Raw genomic sequence first — 14693 nt, forward strand, 5'->3', positions numbered from 1 at the left:
GCAAGAGAGTGGCATGGTCAGATTTGTAATTTAGAAAGACCACTCTGGGTAGGAGGGCTGTGCAATAATCCAAGAGACCAATGATTATATTCTAGACTTGGTGGTGGCAGAGTGGATGGAGAGACATGGATGGATTTGAGCCATTTTAAGGAGACTGATCTGTCAGACATGATTGATTAAATTTGTAGACAAAGGAGAAACTGAAGCTAAGAATAAGCTTCAGTAAACTGGCTTGAGCAACAATCTGTGTGGATGGACAAGAGAATGGAAGTGGAGAAGGAGCAGACTGGACAGATCACGATGAACTCTGTTCTGGGCATGTTGACTATGGAGTTCCTGTGGGACTAAACAGGGATGTCTCCCCAGCAGTTCTGAAGCTCAGGAGAGACCACAGCACCAGCAGTGATAGTTTGGGCACAGATGGCATTGAGGTGAGGTTTGAAGTCATGGGCCTAGATTAGTCCACCCATAGGAGGGAGCATTTAAAGTTGGAGGAAAGAAGAGTGAAGCTAGAGATCTAGCCTCTGGGAAACACCAACACTTAAAAGCAATGAAACAGAATCAGAGAGAGACAGAGGCAGAGAGACAGAGAGCTGGAGAAAAGAAGCCAGGAGAGAGCAGTATCACTGAGCAAAATAGAAAAGCTGGAAGGAGAATTCCTGGGACATGTGTGATCTAATCCTATGTTAAAACAATTGTGGGTTGATACCAAATGAGCAAACATGACAATTCCCTGGTATTGCAAAACTAACATTTCATTGCTCTTCATAAGAAAATGAAGCAACTTCATTTCATAAGGAAATGAAGGGGGCTTATCAGAGCCTCAATCTATTTCATCCCCACAAACATATATTTGAGTATGATATAATCATGAAAATACTTCTGGAAAGATAATATTGCAAAAAGCTCTGAGAAACTGAAAAAAAATTATTAAATGGCAGGGTCACACTAATGTCTGCATATCATCATAATACATCACAAACTTGTTATTCAAACTCAATACATTTATGTAGTACTTTGGACTTTTCAGGATACCTTGATGATCTCAGTAACCCCTGATGTGGTTATAATGAACTAGATGACTCTGGCATCTATGGGTTATTACACTGCTAAGAGAAAGTAATAAGCAGCATAAAAAGAAGAATATAGACAGAGTTACAGAAGTTCAGAAAAGCGAAATGTTGCTTGTGTGGGAGAGGGTGAGCTTTGAAGAGCCAAGAGCACTTACTGAGTGCTTACACTGTGCCCTGTTACTGAGGTAGGCACCGTATGCATTATCTCATTTAAAGGACGTGGGTATGTTCAGTGGTAGAAATGGGCATTTTACACAGAGGTAGATGGCAACTTTGGTATTCATCATAGTGTCTGGCACAAAAGCACAATAGCTACTAATATTAGTGGTTGTCATTCATGGAGTACTTCCTGGTGCCAGGTGCAACCCTTCGTACATGCTGTCACATTTCAGCTTCAATGCAACCCACTTTACACATAAACTCAAATGACTCCACAAGTGAAGTCCCTGGTGAAAAACAAATCGCATACTCAGCTAAGAATTTTGAGGAGAATGTTTAATAATCATGGGCTGGCCAAAAAGTTCGTTCGGTTTTAAGTAAAAATAAAAGACATTTTTCATTTTCATGAAGAACTTTATTGAACAATGTATTCACTAACCGAGCTAAGTTTTTGGCCAACCCAATATTTCCTTTAAAAGGAGAATGTTTTTAGAGGTGTGGGCAGAGTAAAGAGAACCAATAAGGGATGTTGAGGCACCCAGAGACTAGCAAAATCAGGAAGTCATTACCACCCTTAGATGGAGATCTTTTAAGGAACATCATTAAGCAGTTCAAGCTCAGCTGCAGTAAATTGGCCACTTCTTTCCACAGCACAGAAGTTAGCAATTCTCACTTTGCTGCTTTCATCGATATTTTTACGTCAAACATTACGTCACGGTTATGTTGGATCCTTTGATCCCTTCTGCAACTACTCTGACCAGCATTCACAGTGCCAGCAAATACTTTGAGAAGCTGGTGAGGGTGGATGGCCCTAAGCACAGCCTCATTATGCATTGAATATTGCCAAATACTCTTTCTGAAAATGCTGAATTGCCTTCTCTTTGCATCCTTTTTTATTTCTTTTTTTTTAAAATAAATTTATTTATTTTATTTATTTATTTTTGGCTGTGTTGGGTCTTCGTTGCGGTGCACGGGCTTCTCATTGTGGTGGCTTCTTTTGTTGCAGAGCACGGGCTCCAGGTTCGCGGGCTTCCGTAGTTGTGGCTCACGGTCTCTAGAGCGCACGCTCAGTAGTTGTGGCTCACGGGCTTAGCTGCTCCACAGCATGTGGCATCTTCCCGGACTAGGGCTCCAACCCATGTCCCCTGCATTGGCAGGCGGATTCTTAACCACTGTGCCACCAGGGAAGCCCCCCTTTTTACTTAATTTTCATAATGTCTTGTGCTTAAAAGAGGACTTTAAAGTGTGCTGTTTACTACTTCCATGTAAGTAGTTACATAGGGTTATCAGAACCCAGCCAGGAGCTAGAATCGCCAAAAAGAGGGACCACCAGACAGAAGTTATGGTTATAGAGGGTTGTTGCTAGAACCATGAAAAAGCAGGAAGGGAGTAAGAGGAATAAATATGTTAACCTTCCTTTCCTCTTGCCCTCCCATCTCCTGTAAGTGCCGCCCATTGGCCAAAGCCAACAATAAGGGGATCCCAGGTGATACAGTCGATGAAGGTCAGTCCTTTCGGGCTCAGAGTAAGACAGAAAATAGTGAAGCATGGGTCTTGGGCACACCAAGATTACACAACTAGAATGCGGGAGGGCCAGGAGTCAAAGTCAGGTTTATTATGCCTTATTCACTGCTTTTATGTATTTCTCTTCCATACATGTTGCAGGTGCTTGGTAAATATTTCTTTAAAGAATGCATTCCCAGGTGACAGTTGAAGAAACCAAGGTTAGAAGGGTATGCATCTTGACTTTAGGAACCAGAACCCTGGAACCATCTACTAGTTTATAAAATGCTGCCTGCCCATTCGACCAAACATAACTCACTGCTTGTATGTCAAAGGAAATCTGCAGCAGTTGGTTTCCTCCACAGTAAATCGTTTTGTGTCAAACTTAATGATTCTTATCTGGCAGCACTCAGGACTTAGTGTCAGAATGCAGACTTATGGGGAAAAAAATGCAGACTTATGGTATTTAACTTGACCTAGTATTTCTAGTACTTGGGATGGATGAGGACACTTGAGCCCTCATTCTCTTTAAGGACTCCAACCCATACCCTCAAACACCCAACCCCAGTGAAAGCAAATCTTGTATCTGCTAAAAATGGAGTAAGAAAGGAGTAAGGCAGGAATGTCTCTTTTAATCCTGTAATAATTGCTATCTAAAATTGACTTCAAATGCAGGTCCAGAAATATTATCAATGGAAAAGAAAAATTGCCTCTGTATCTGTCAGTGTCTAGCTAGGAGAATATAAACAGCTCTAGGTATTTCAAATAGGGGGAATTTAAACAGGGAATTAGTTACAAAGATTTTGAAATGTGTGGAAGAGAAAAAGGAGCAATTTGACCATAAGTCCCACAGTGTAATTCACAATTACATCCCCAGTACCTGGTATGTGGCAAAGGTTCAAAAATGTGTATTGAATCTATGATTACACTTGTGAGATTTGGTCTATCAACCTAGGAAGGCCATGGGTTCTGCTGGAAAGCATTAAGATACCTATATGACTCTGATAATTCAATGGATGTATGTGGTTTGGCCTTAGGTAGGAAATCATGTTCAAAGCCTTCTGAACCTGTCAATGCTACTGTATAGCACAGAGAATTCTATGTTCTGTGATAACCTGTATGAGAAAAGAATCTGAAAAAGAATGAATATAGGTATAACGGAATCACTTTGCTGTATACCTGAAACTAACACAACATTGTAAATCAACCAAAATCCAATAAAATTAAACAAAAACAAAAAAGCAAACAAAAAGAACCCAAAAGCTAAAACAAAAAACCCTCAAAACCTGTCAATGAATAATATTTAATGAGCAACTACTAGGTACTAGATACTATCCTAGGCACTTTTCTAAGCATTTGTATTATTAAATTTAACCTTCCTAATAACCCTATGATAATGGATTCACTGTTTCCAGTTTCATAAATTAGGATGAAATGGAGGCAAAGAGCTTTTAAGTAACACAACTAAGATCATACAACAAGAAAATAGCAGAGCCAAGCTTCCACCCACAAAGTTTGGTTTCAGAAGCTACACTCAGACTCCACACCATATGTCTCTCCACTGCTCAAGTGAGGAAAGCTTAGCCTACCTTTCTACCTTTATTTTCCATTTCCCCCATTGTACTCTGGAGCATAAACCAGCTAGCTGTTTCCCCAACCTGTTTCCTCTCCTTTCTGGGCTCACAGAAGACTATTTCCCAGCTCTTCCCTTTGGTTACTAAAGCTGTGTGACTGAGTCCCAGTCAGAGGAAAGTGAGCAGAGGTAATATGTACCACTTCCTGGCCTGGCCCATTAAGCCTCTCACACGTGGTGCTGAATGCTCTGTAACTTTCTTTCAGCTTCAGGAAGGTGAGCATGGTGAACTTGGATGCCATATTTGAAAGTGTTGGAGCCACAAAATGGAAGAAGGCCAGACCCCTGCATGTTACTTGGAGAAGAGTCAGGAACCAATCAAGACGTTCTGTGTTAGCCTTTAAGTGAACAAGAGATGAACTTCTATCAACTTTATTCCACTATATGTGTTGGGGTCATTTTGTTACAGCATCTAGAATTATCTTAACCAATATATACAGGATTTGAACGGATCTATCTGTTGTTGCTTGAACACGCATTTGGCTTTTGCACATACTTTTCCTTAGAATTCTCATTCTATCCTTCCAATTATTCACATCCTAAAAATTATTCAAGGCCTAAACCTAGTCCAGTCACCTTCAAGCAGCTCTCTTCCACTCCCAATAGCCACCGTGATTTCTTTTTCCCTTAACTTCCTATAGCACTTTGTTGATTGTATCTCTCATGTGCCCTTAGCATAGCTCTCACTTTGGATGTCCTGTTTTCCCAGTAAGCTCTTCAAGGTCAAGGATCATGTTTTAATGCTTCTCGTATGTCTCTGAAGTACATAACATGGTGTTGTGCCTTAAGAATTCTCAATAAATATCTGTAGGGAAAATAAATTTATATATGTATTAGACTTAATAAAGCCCATTTTCCATTTGGGCTTTATTCCATTTCCATTTTCCCAAAAGTAGTCCTTTATCACTCAAGCAGGAAGGCATGTAAGAAGTGATTTACTGGAGTTCGTGTCTTTATTATTCTTTTCACCAATATACACATTCTAACACTTTTGGACAACTGCTTAGAAGAGACAGAAGGTGTGCTTATCAAATTTCAGATGACACAAAACTAGAGGTAATAAATAATGCACAAGATGACAGAATCAAAATGAGGCAAATTGGAATGAAGATAACATTTAATAAGGATAACTGCAAAATTAGATTAAAAAATTAAAAGTGGCCCAATTTCAGTATGGAAAGACAGGGCTAACACCAATTTATAGGAAAAATCTTTCAGGTTTTAATTGGCTGCTGGGCTGACATGAGCCCAGAGTGGATACACAGGACTTTGTTTATAATTAGGCTCAGGGCACTTGGTGGCAAAGTATTCAGGCTCTAACAAGGCACGGGCACGAATTAAGGTTGCTAGGTGGAGACCAGCTGGAGGTGGATGAAACCTCAATGTTAGGTAATGGGGGGAAAAAGGCCCATATTTTAGCCTGGGCAAGCTCAGCACATGGGGCAACTTTCACCTGTAGCATTGGTGGGAATCCCCTGCTGAGAACACCATCAGGTGATTTCTGGACACTAATTTGGTGCCAATTTAGTATCAGCATGGGTTCCCTGAGAGTTTTGCCTCAGAAGTAGAACCGAGTAGGTCTCAAAAGGTTTGTTATTTTACTTTTGGTCCCACTCCCCAGTGTCAGGGTCAGAGCTGTCCTTCACTTAAGACCCCTCACTTTCAAAGCTGAGAAATGCCATGTCATCTGGGTAAATTCAAGTCACCCTTGACAGAGGGGAGAGAAGGCAGATCACATCTCCTCTGTTGCTCAGTTGGGACAACTGTTCCAGGATCCTTAGCTAGATCTCTCCTAGAAACCTACATTTCCTAAAAACTGGTATCAGAGGTCTGACAAAAAGGCTGTGGCCTTGACCTTGGCACTGGACCACCAAAAAAGCCAATACAATCTTAGGCAGTGTTAATAGAAGCCTAGCACCTGGAATAAGGGTCCTGCTGTAGTCTGTGCGGGTCAGACCACAGGAAGAATTGTTTCTATTCCAGATACCATGATTTAAAAGGGATACAGGCAAACCACTGTGTATCAAAAGGAAGATGACCAGAATGTTGAAGGGATTTAGAAACCAATCACTAGTTACTTTTTGGTGGTTCAGGATCAAGGCTTGGAGTGGGTCAGGATGGTGGGTAGGATGCGGTGTCAGGTAGCGTAGATAGCAGAACTGTCTTCAGCTATGTGAATGCTGTCTTGTGAAAGAATACTAGCATGTTAGGTAATGCCAGAAGGCAGAACTGGGACCAGTGGGATTTAAGCCCACAAATGAAAAATTTTTGACTGTGATAACTCTTCAGAAGTGGAATACACTTTGCAAGTAAGTGAGGTTTAGAATGTTCAAGTAAAAATCTGGTCACTGTCATAGATGTTTTAGCTGGAATTCCAGAACATTGAGTGGGAATTTAGATGAGAGGGCTTCTAAGGTCTTGTTCAAATCTAATGTTCTATGATCTCATCAATCTTAAAATTAGAAATATGCTACAGAACGTGAGGAAAGAATATTATTACCTGAGATTATTTTGGAGTTACTACCTGAAGTAGATCTTCCCCTCAAAAAGAGCAGAAACCATGGATTATGTAATCTGCAATGCGTGAGAGGGGAAAAATAGAAGCTTAGTACCATTAAGAAGGGAAAGGAACTCCCTGAGGGGCATGAAAAAAGAAACGTTCGACAAATACCTCAGGAATTCCACGGAGTCTGTACAGGCCCGAGGGAAAGGCAAGGGAGGAGTTTGGAAACCCTCTTTCCCAGTGACAAAAGAGTTGTGCCGCTCCACGTCTGAAACTGCTCAAGGTGAGCGCACATCTATCGTGGAGGGAAGCACACTTGGTCTTTGCCTCCCTACCTCTGCGGGCCCTGTAGGCAAACAGAACCACATTCTTCATAAGAACGGATTGTCCTTGAAATACTGTGAGTTTCCAGATGTCTATGTCTCTCTATATATGTGTCTCTTGGGTTCCTCCTCTTTCTTTCAGACAAGAAGAAATAACATTCTTTTAATAATCTAGAGTCTCACGTGGGGTGAGGGGTCATCTGCAGAGAAAGTCATGGTAAGGTGGACTTCGGTGCAAAGACAGATTCTCACGCTAGGAACTGGGGGTGGAGGTGGGGCGTGGTACCACGTGCTGGGCAACCTGGGAGCAGGAGAGTAGGGAGAGAGGTCAATGTATCTATCCACAAAAGAATCCCATCCTTTGCTTCCCGACCACCAAGAAGACCCCACAGTCGCTCTGTCCAGAACATAGCCCGCTCTCCAAGTGCGCCTTGGGTCGACGTGAGGCGTGCACCTGCGGCGGAACACAGGTAACGTCAAGTCCGGGTATAGCGCCTTTTGGCCGAGGTCCCCTCACCAGCGCGCACCTCTTGCGTTGCCGGCTTCCTCGGCCGCCGCCTCCGGCCCCACTCCTCGTGCGATGCTCGCCACTACAACTCCCGCCTCGGCTGCCGCAAACCCGAGAGCGCCAAGTGGGCGCGCGGGCTGCGCGCGGGCCGGCGCCCGGAGGTCTGGGCATGCTCAGTCGCGCGGGCAGGGCTCCGGGCGCGAGCCGGGCTCCCGCTGCACCACATTCATCTGCTGCCAAGGGGAGCCGCCGGGCGCTCGCAGGCTCGGCGCGCGCTGCCCGCGGAAGACCCGGCTGCCGCGCCCCCCGCCGCCTCCCCGAGCCATGGCCTCGCTCGGCCATCCCGCCGCCTTCGGCCGGGCCACCCACGTCGTGGTGCGGGGGCTGCCCGAGTCCCTCGGCCAGCACGCGCTGAGGCGCACCAAGGGCGACGAGGTGGATTTCGCCCGCGCCGAGCGGCAGCACCAGCTGTACGTGGGCGTGCTGGGCAGTAAGCTGGGGCTGCAGGTGGTGCAGCTGCCGGCCGACGAGAGCCTCCCGGACTGCGTGTTCGTGGAGGACGTGGCCGTGGTGTGCGAGGAGACGGCCCTCATCACCCGCCCCGGGGCGCCGAGCCGGAGGAAGGAGGTAACTGGCCGCCCGGAGACGCGAGGGGCGCGGCCGGGGACGCGCGCTGGGCCCTCCCGCGCCGCCCGAGCCGGACGTGCGGGGGAATCGCGGAAGTGGCCCCCGGGCTAGTTCCGAACTTCCCATGTCGGGGAGACGGTGTGTGTGCGAGAGAAGTTCATTGTTCACGCCTCCCGGCTGCCGGCGCAGCTTGGATGCCTTCTAGAGGAGCCGACTGAGTGTGGTGGTGCGGACTTGGGCAGGTGGGTGGGGTGCGGAATCCGTCTCACAGGCATTTTTATTTGTAAAGATTAAAAAGCAGCGAAGACAGTGCAACTCTGCTCGTTTCCCCAGGGAGCGGGGGCAGGGAGGGGTGCCGTTCCAAGCGGGCGGGCGGAGCCTGGGCGAGGGCTCTGTGGGGGCCGGTTGATGACCCTAAACCCCCAAGTCCTGCCAGGAGCTGGGAGCAGGGAGGGCCAGATGAATTAACTGTCGATACCCGCAGACCTGGGTCGTCCCGAGTTACTTTTCGGTGGTGGAGAGTGAGTCCCGCAAAAAGGGACTGGCAAGTGAATGAATGTAAGAAGACTGGCCTGTTGCTGAGCCGTGGTGTCTGGGTTTGAAAAGCGGAACTCGGTGTAGGGTGTTGGGTGTGTGTATGTGTCTGTGTGTTTAATTGGAAATGGTGGTTTCACAAATTCAATAATTTTTATTCACTATATTTTTAAGCTCATAGCAATTAGAGCTTTTTGTGTTCTCAGAGGATGGTGGCTACTTTAAGATAGTGCACTTTGTGAAAATGTCTGTGATTGCTTTAAACACAAGGTAGGTTAGTGGGGAGAGACAAATAAGAGTGAGATTGGATTTTAAAATGCCGTCTGGCCTGGGATTCTTCCCATTGCCTGCTAAGAGCCCAGGGTCAAGACTCTTGGTTGCTATTGGCATCAAGTGGCATTGCAAGAAGCTGGTGGTTTCTTTCATATCTGGAGGGTTAAGGATTTTCCCTCCCTATTTTTCCTTTATTCGATTCGCATTGGAAATGCCTCATAGAGCTTGTAGTTAAAATATGCTTCTTCTCCACATGCTTCACTACTTGGTTGATAGAACTTTGCTTGGTCTGAGAGAATAAGTATATTTGATTTATTTCCCACTAAGATAATCAGCTTTTTTTTTTTTTTCACCCTGCCTTAGCAGAAAACCAAAAGAGTAACAGGTCTCATTCTCTTAGCTCTTTTATCTCCTTCACCACGTCTTCATCTTTGAATCTGTGAGATGACCCACTCTATTTTAAACTGATAAGCATGTAACCCCATTTGAATACTTTCTAATGTGTCCTAGGCCATATGACAAAGCTGTGGTTTGTGCTTAAAAGAGTAACATAGATTTTAAAAACCCTTTCAAAATGGTACTCATTTGATGAGGCTGGTCCAATTTCATGTTAAGAGACTGTCATATATTTAATCATTTCATTTTATTCCTATAATAAAACCTTTCAAATTTTGGCCTTCCTGATACTAAAGTGGGCAGTGATCTGTCTCCCCGTCAGATTTTGAGGCGTACGTTTTAAATGGGTTTCACTCTTCAGGCTGGTGGCCCACTGCCAGAGGCCACATAGTTGGTCCTTCTAAAACTCAGATCTGATCCTGTTCCTCCTCTGATTAAAATTCTAGAGGGGCCTCCACTGAGCTTGATGAACCCATTGAGCTGGGTTCTGCTTACCTTTCCAGCTTCAGTTGCATCTCTGACCCCACCCGAGGTGCCTTCCAATTCTTGGCTCAAGCCAGGTTCTTTTTGCAAGCTCACCATGCTGTTGCTTTTATGGGTGTACATTCCTCCTTTGCCCAGGACATTCTTCCTCCTTCCTCTCCTGCATTTTACCTGGCTGTTTCTACTCATGCTTCAGTTCTCAGCTTACTCTCACCATTAATATTATTAGCTAATCTTTATTGGGTGCTTACCATTTGCCAGACATTGTGCCAGATTTATGACATACGTTTCATTGAATGCTCACATCAACTCTTTGAGCTCATTGCTATCATTATTCCTGTTTAAAAGTTGATGAAACTGAGTCTTAGAGAGATTAAATAAATTGCCCAAGCTTATAGAGTGGAACTACTGAAACCAGGATTTGAACTCAGATTTGCAGGACTCTAAAGCTCTAGTTCCAACTGTTGTGATATTAGGTCTCACCTTCTCAAGCATTAGATTGGTTGTCCTTTTATGAGCACCTCTGTACTCCCTGTTATGGTATTTATCATACCATATGGTAATTGCCTGTTTATCTTTCTGTACCTCCCACTATTATGAAAACTGTGAGGGCAAGGATCATGTCTGCGTTGTTCAACATTTTATCCCCTGGGCCTGGAACACAGTAATCATGTAGCAAATATATTTTGTTGAACAAATTTGTTCATGATTTTAGGTCAACCTTCGTTCTCCCTCATTATGACATATTTGGTGTTTTGCAAGCATTTCCAATCAGTAGAGTCCCACAAGTTTCATTACACCTATAGGTGATTTATAACTGTTTTTCTCTCCCTCTCTTTTTCCATGCCTCTGTCTCTTGTTGTTGTTTTGTTTTTATTAAAATCCTGAGAAGTTTCTTCTTAATCAAAGCATCATGTTATATTTAATGACTTTTCTTCCTTGGAAGAAAGGACTGAGAACGAAACTCAAGAAAGTAATGCTTCTGTGAAAGCTCAGTGTTTGCCATAATGGGGCCTCCAAAGATTAATAAAACACAGACCCTGTCTGCAGCAAGCTTAAGTTTTAGTGAAGAAAACTGCATATAGAGAAAGTCAGCAAATAATATTACTTGTCTAAGAACTTTGTGTCTTAAGGAATATGAATGTCTTAATATGCTTAATATTTTGAAGACAAATAAATTTGCCTTAAGAAACCAATAATATTTTAAATGAATCCAGCTTACATTTTAGAGGGGAAAAAAAAGTTAACTTCTAAATGTCAAAGTCCAGTAAGCAAATATCTAAAAGCTATGACAGTGTGTGAGGATTGGGTCTTTTAAAAAATAAAAATTTTGTTTCAATTGTACATGTCTGCAGTACCAAATTCAAAAGGTACAAGAGGATACACGGTGAAAGTAAGTCTTGGACTTCCCTGGTGGTGCAGTGGTTAAGAATCCGCCTGCCAATGCAGGGGACATGGGTACAAGCCCTGGTCCAGGAAGATCCCACATGCTGCGGAGCAACTAAGCCCGTGCGCCACAACTACTGAGCCTGCGCTCTAGAGCCCGTGAGCCACAACCACTGAAGCCCAAGCATCTAGAGCCCGTGCTCCGCAACAAGAGAAGCCGCCACAAGGAGAAGTCTGCACAGGCAATGAAGAGTAGCCCCCGCTCGCTGCCACTAGAGAAAGCCCGCGCACAGCAGCAAAGACCCAACTCAGCCCAAAATAAATAAATAAATAAATAAATTTATTTAAAGAAAGAAAGTCTTGCCCCCCTTACCTCACCCTTGTACCTGACTACCCAGTTCCCTTCCTCAGAGGCAACTACTAATGCCATTTTCTTGAGTTTTGGTTTTTTTTTTTCCAGAAAGTTTTTAGTACTTAATAAATGATTAACTGACAGAGTTTACTCAAGGAAGATTGTGAAATATATCCTGTGCCCTTTCACCCCTCTTTCAGAGCCATTTTATCCTTTCCCAGGTACCAGATATTAGTATATGGGGTATTCCGTCTAAGAGAAAACCACACAAACTCATTCTCACAAAGTGATAATGGCTTTAATTATCCTTGCCTGGAGCATTTGCACTGTTAGGGACCTCTTTAGGAAGAAGGCATATGCTTAGCACAAAGTAATAAATCTCCAGAGTAAAAATAAACATTGAGGGGGGGAAAGGAGGGCATAAACGGAAAAGGTAAGCAATACATATTTGCACAGTAATTCCCCTTCTATTGGGGCACTTAACTATTTGGACTTACATATTTGGGTCCTGGTTTATTCTTTGGTTAGGAAAAAAGCATAATTATATTGACCCCAGAGGCAAGGTGAGCATTAAGACCATGTCTAATGACCAGCCAACTTATGTGTGTGTGTGAATCCCAAAAGATGGTGTTGTTATTAGCTCTATTTAGAAGATAAGGAGACTGAGTCTCTGGTAACCAAGGTTAAGTAACTTGTCCAAAGTCACACACAGCTAATAAGTGGCAGAACTGAGCTTCTCATGAAAGTATGAAGGTCTTTTTTGCTTGAAGTGCTTGTTGCCAGTTGTGCTTAATCATAATAGATCATTAAATCAATATAAAACTGCCACCTGAATATCATTTTACACACTAACGGTATACAATATAACTTGGATATTAACTAAGTGAATCATTTTACTTCTCTCCTCTCCTAAATAAGAGTAGATTGTTTTCATTTTAGTTAAAAAAATAATTCAGGCATTTACATGAAACCCCCAAATTGCCCGGCCACACTTTACGCATAATTGTGCCTTATTTACCAGCCTACTGGATGATCGGGCCTCTCACTGTTGTGGCCTCTCCCGCTGCAGAGCACGGGCTCTGGACGCACAGGCTCAGCGGCCATGGCTCACGGGCACATCCACTCTGCGGCATGTGGGATCTTCCCGGACCAGGGCATGAACCCGTGTCCACTGCATCGGTAGGCGGACTCTCAACCACTGCGCCACCAGGGAAGCCCGGATGATTGCTTTTTTAAATGCACACGTTTCCTCAAACTTCTGTTTAACTTCACGTGAGTAAACTGCCCTAAACCATAATTAGAAATTACCCTGATTCTCACCAAGCTGGAACGTGAAGGTGCTGGAGGCTCTTCACATGGCGGCAGATTAAACGGTTCTTGATAAATTGTCACCTCCAACTGGTTAGAACAACTGCTGTCTTTCAGGGTGTTTCTTTTCCGACCCTTCTACATGGCCTTGGAAATAAACGTTTGGAAATTGACATGTGTCTTGGGAACTGGGATGCGTCCCATAATGTAATCTACTCCCATGCAGTTGATCTTGAAAGCCTTGAAAAGAAAGAACATAGTGATAAGTAGGGAGTGACTTTTATTAGATACTGTTAGCTGAAAATGAACTTTCTGCAGAGATTCCTAGAATCATTATAAGACTAAGAAGGCAGGGATGGATCCCTTATAATTCACATATGCTGGGAAATTGCTTTTGCATGTTTTTGAATTCTTACTGAGCTCAGATTTCTTCAAAATTAGGTATCCAGTCCATTAATATAAACCACAACACAGAAAAATCTACTTAAGACTTTTGAAAAGATTTACCTTCTACTGTCTTTGCATCGTAAATAAATTATTCATGAACCTCAATATAAATTTGGAAATGCATGTTTAAAAAATGAGTGATGGTTATTATTTATTTTATGGCATTTGCCGTTAAAATCTGTAACCACTTCAGAAAGCCTAGTTTTCTGACTGGCGATCTGGACACGTGGTAGAGTTCATTCCCCTAATCAAGAGGTGCCATAGTAAAGGATAAAATAGCTGAAATCTTAATGAGAAAAGGTTTCATTTATATCTTATACAGAACACAGTGCATTGTTCACCCCAGGTAGTAGAAAAATATTTATTTACTGTAATGCAATCCCTGATGTTGCATCAAAATGCTCCCCTGACCTTTGAAGTTGGCTTTCACTGCTGTCCTTAAACTGATATTAGGTATTAAATCTGTCAGAGTCTTCAGGTGCATTTCATAAACAGGCACTTTTCATCAAAATGGACAAACAAGAGTAATCTCAAACAACAAATCCCATTTAAAAATGTGTGCGTGTGGGGCTTCCCTGGTGGCACAGTGGTTGAGAGTCCGCTTGCCGATGCAGGGGACGTGGGTTTGTGCCCCGGTCCAGGAGGATCCCACATGCCGCGGAGCGGCCTGGCCCGTGAGCCATGGCCGCTGGGCCCGCGCCTCCGGAGCCTGTGCTCCACGGCGGGAGAGGCCACAACAGTGAGAGGCCCGCGTACCGCAAAAAAAAAGAAAATGTGTGCATGTAATGCCATCACAGTTTACTTTGTCATTGTCAAATAATGTAATAATATACATTGTTTTCCTGAAACTGAGTGCTGAGGGGTAGGAGCACGTAGAAAGGAATAAATCACCAGACTTTAGACTGCTGTTTTGGTTTTTTTTTTTAACATCTTTATTGGAGTATAACTGTTTTACAATGGTGTGTTAGTTTCTGCTTTACAACGAAGTGAATCAGTTATACATATACATATGTTCCCATATCTCCTCCCTCTTGCGTCTCCCTCCCTCCCACCCTCCCTATCCCACCCCTCTAGGTGGTCACAAAGCACCAAGCTGATCTCCCTGTGCTATGCGGCTGCTTCCCACTAGCTATCTATTTTACATTTGGTAGTGTATATATGTCCATGCCACTCTCTCACTTCGTC

The 14693-nt window shown here is 43.6% G+C and overlaps 1 protein-coding gene across 2 annotated transcripts in view; it reads left to right on the top strand.

The window, feature by feature from the left end:
* The first annotated feature begins 7774 nt into the window (after positions 1–7774).
* Positions 7775–14693, top strand: part of DDAH1 (dimethylarginine dimethylaminohydrolase 1) — a 168658-nt gene continuing 161739 nt past the window's right edge. The window contains exon 1 of one of the 2 annotated variants that reach the window (XM_024119982.1): positions 7775–8329. In XM_024119982.1, coding sequence (XP_023975750.1) covers positions 7775–8329 — 555 coding nt within the window. Of the gene's footprint in view, positions 8330–8486; positions 8572–14693 lie in introns of those variants that run through there. The other variant, XM_024119983.3, reaches the window with a different exon arrangement.

The sequence above is a fragment of the Physeter macrocephalus genome, chromosome 4 (genome assembly GCF_002837175.3).
Source record: "Physeter macrocephalus isolate SW-GA chromosome 4, ASM283717v5, whole genome shotgun sequence".
Classification (NCBI taxonomy): Eukaryota; Metazoa; Chordata; class Mammalia; order Artiodactyla; family Physeteridae; genus Physeter; species Physeter macrocephalus.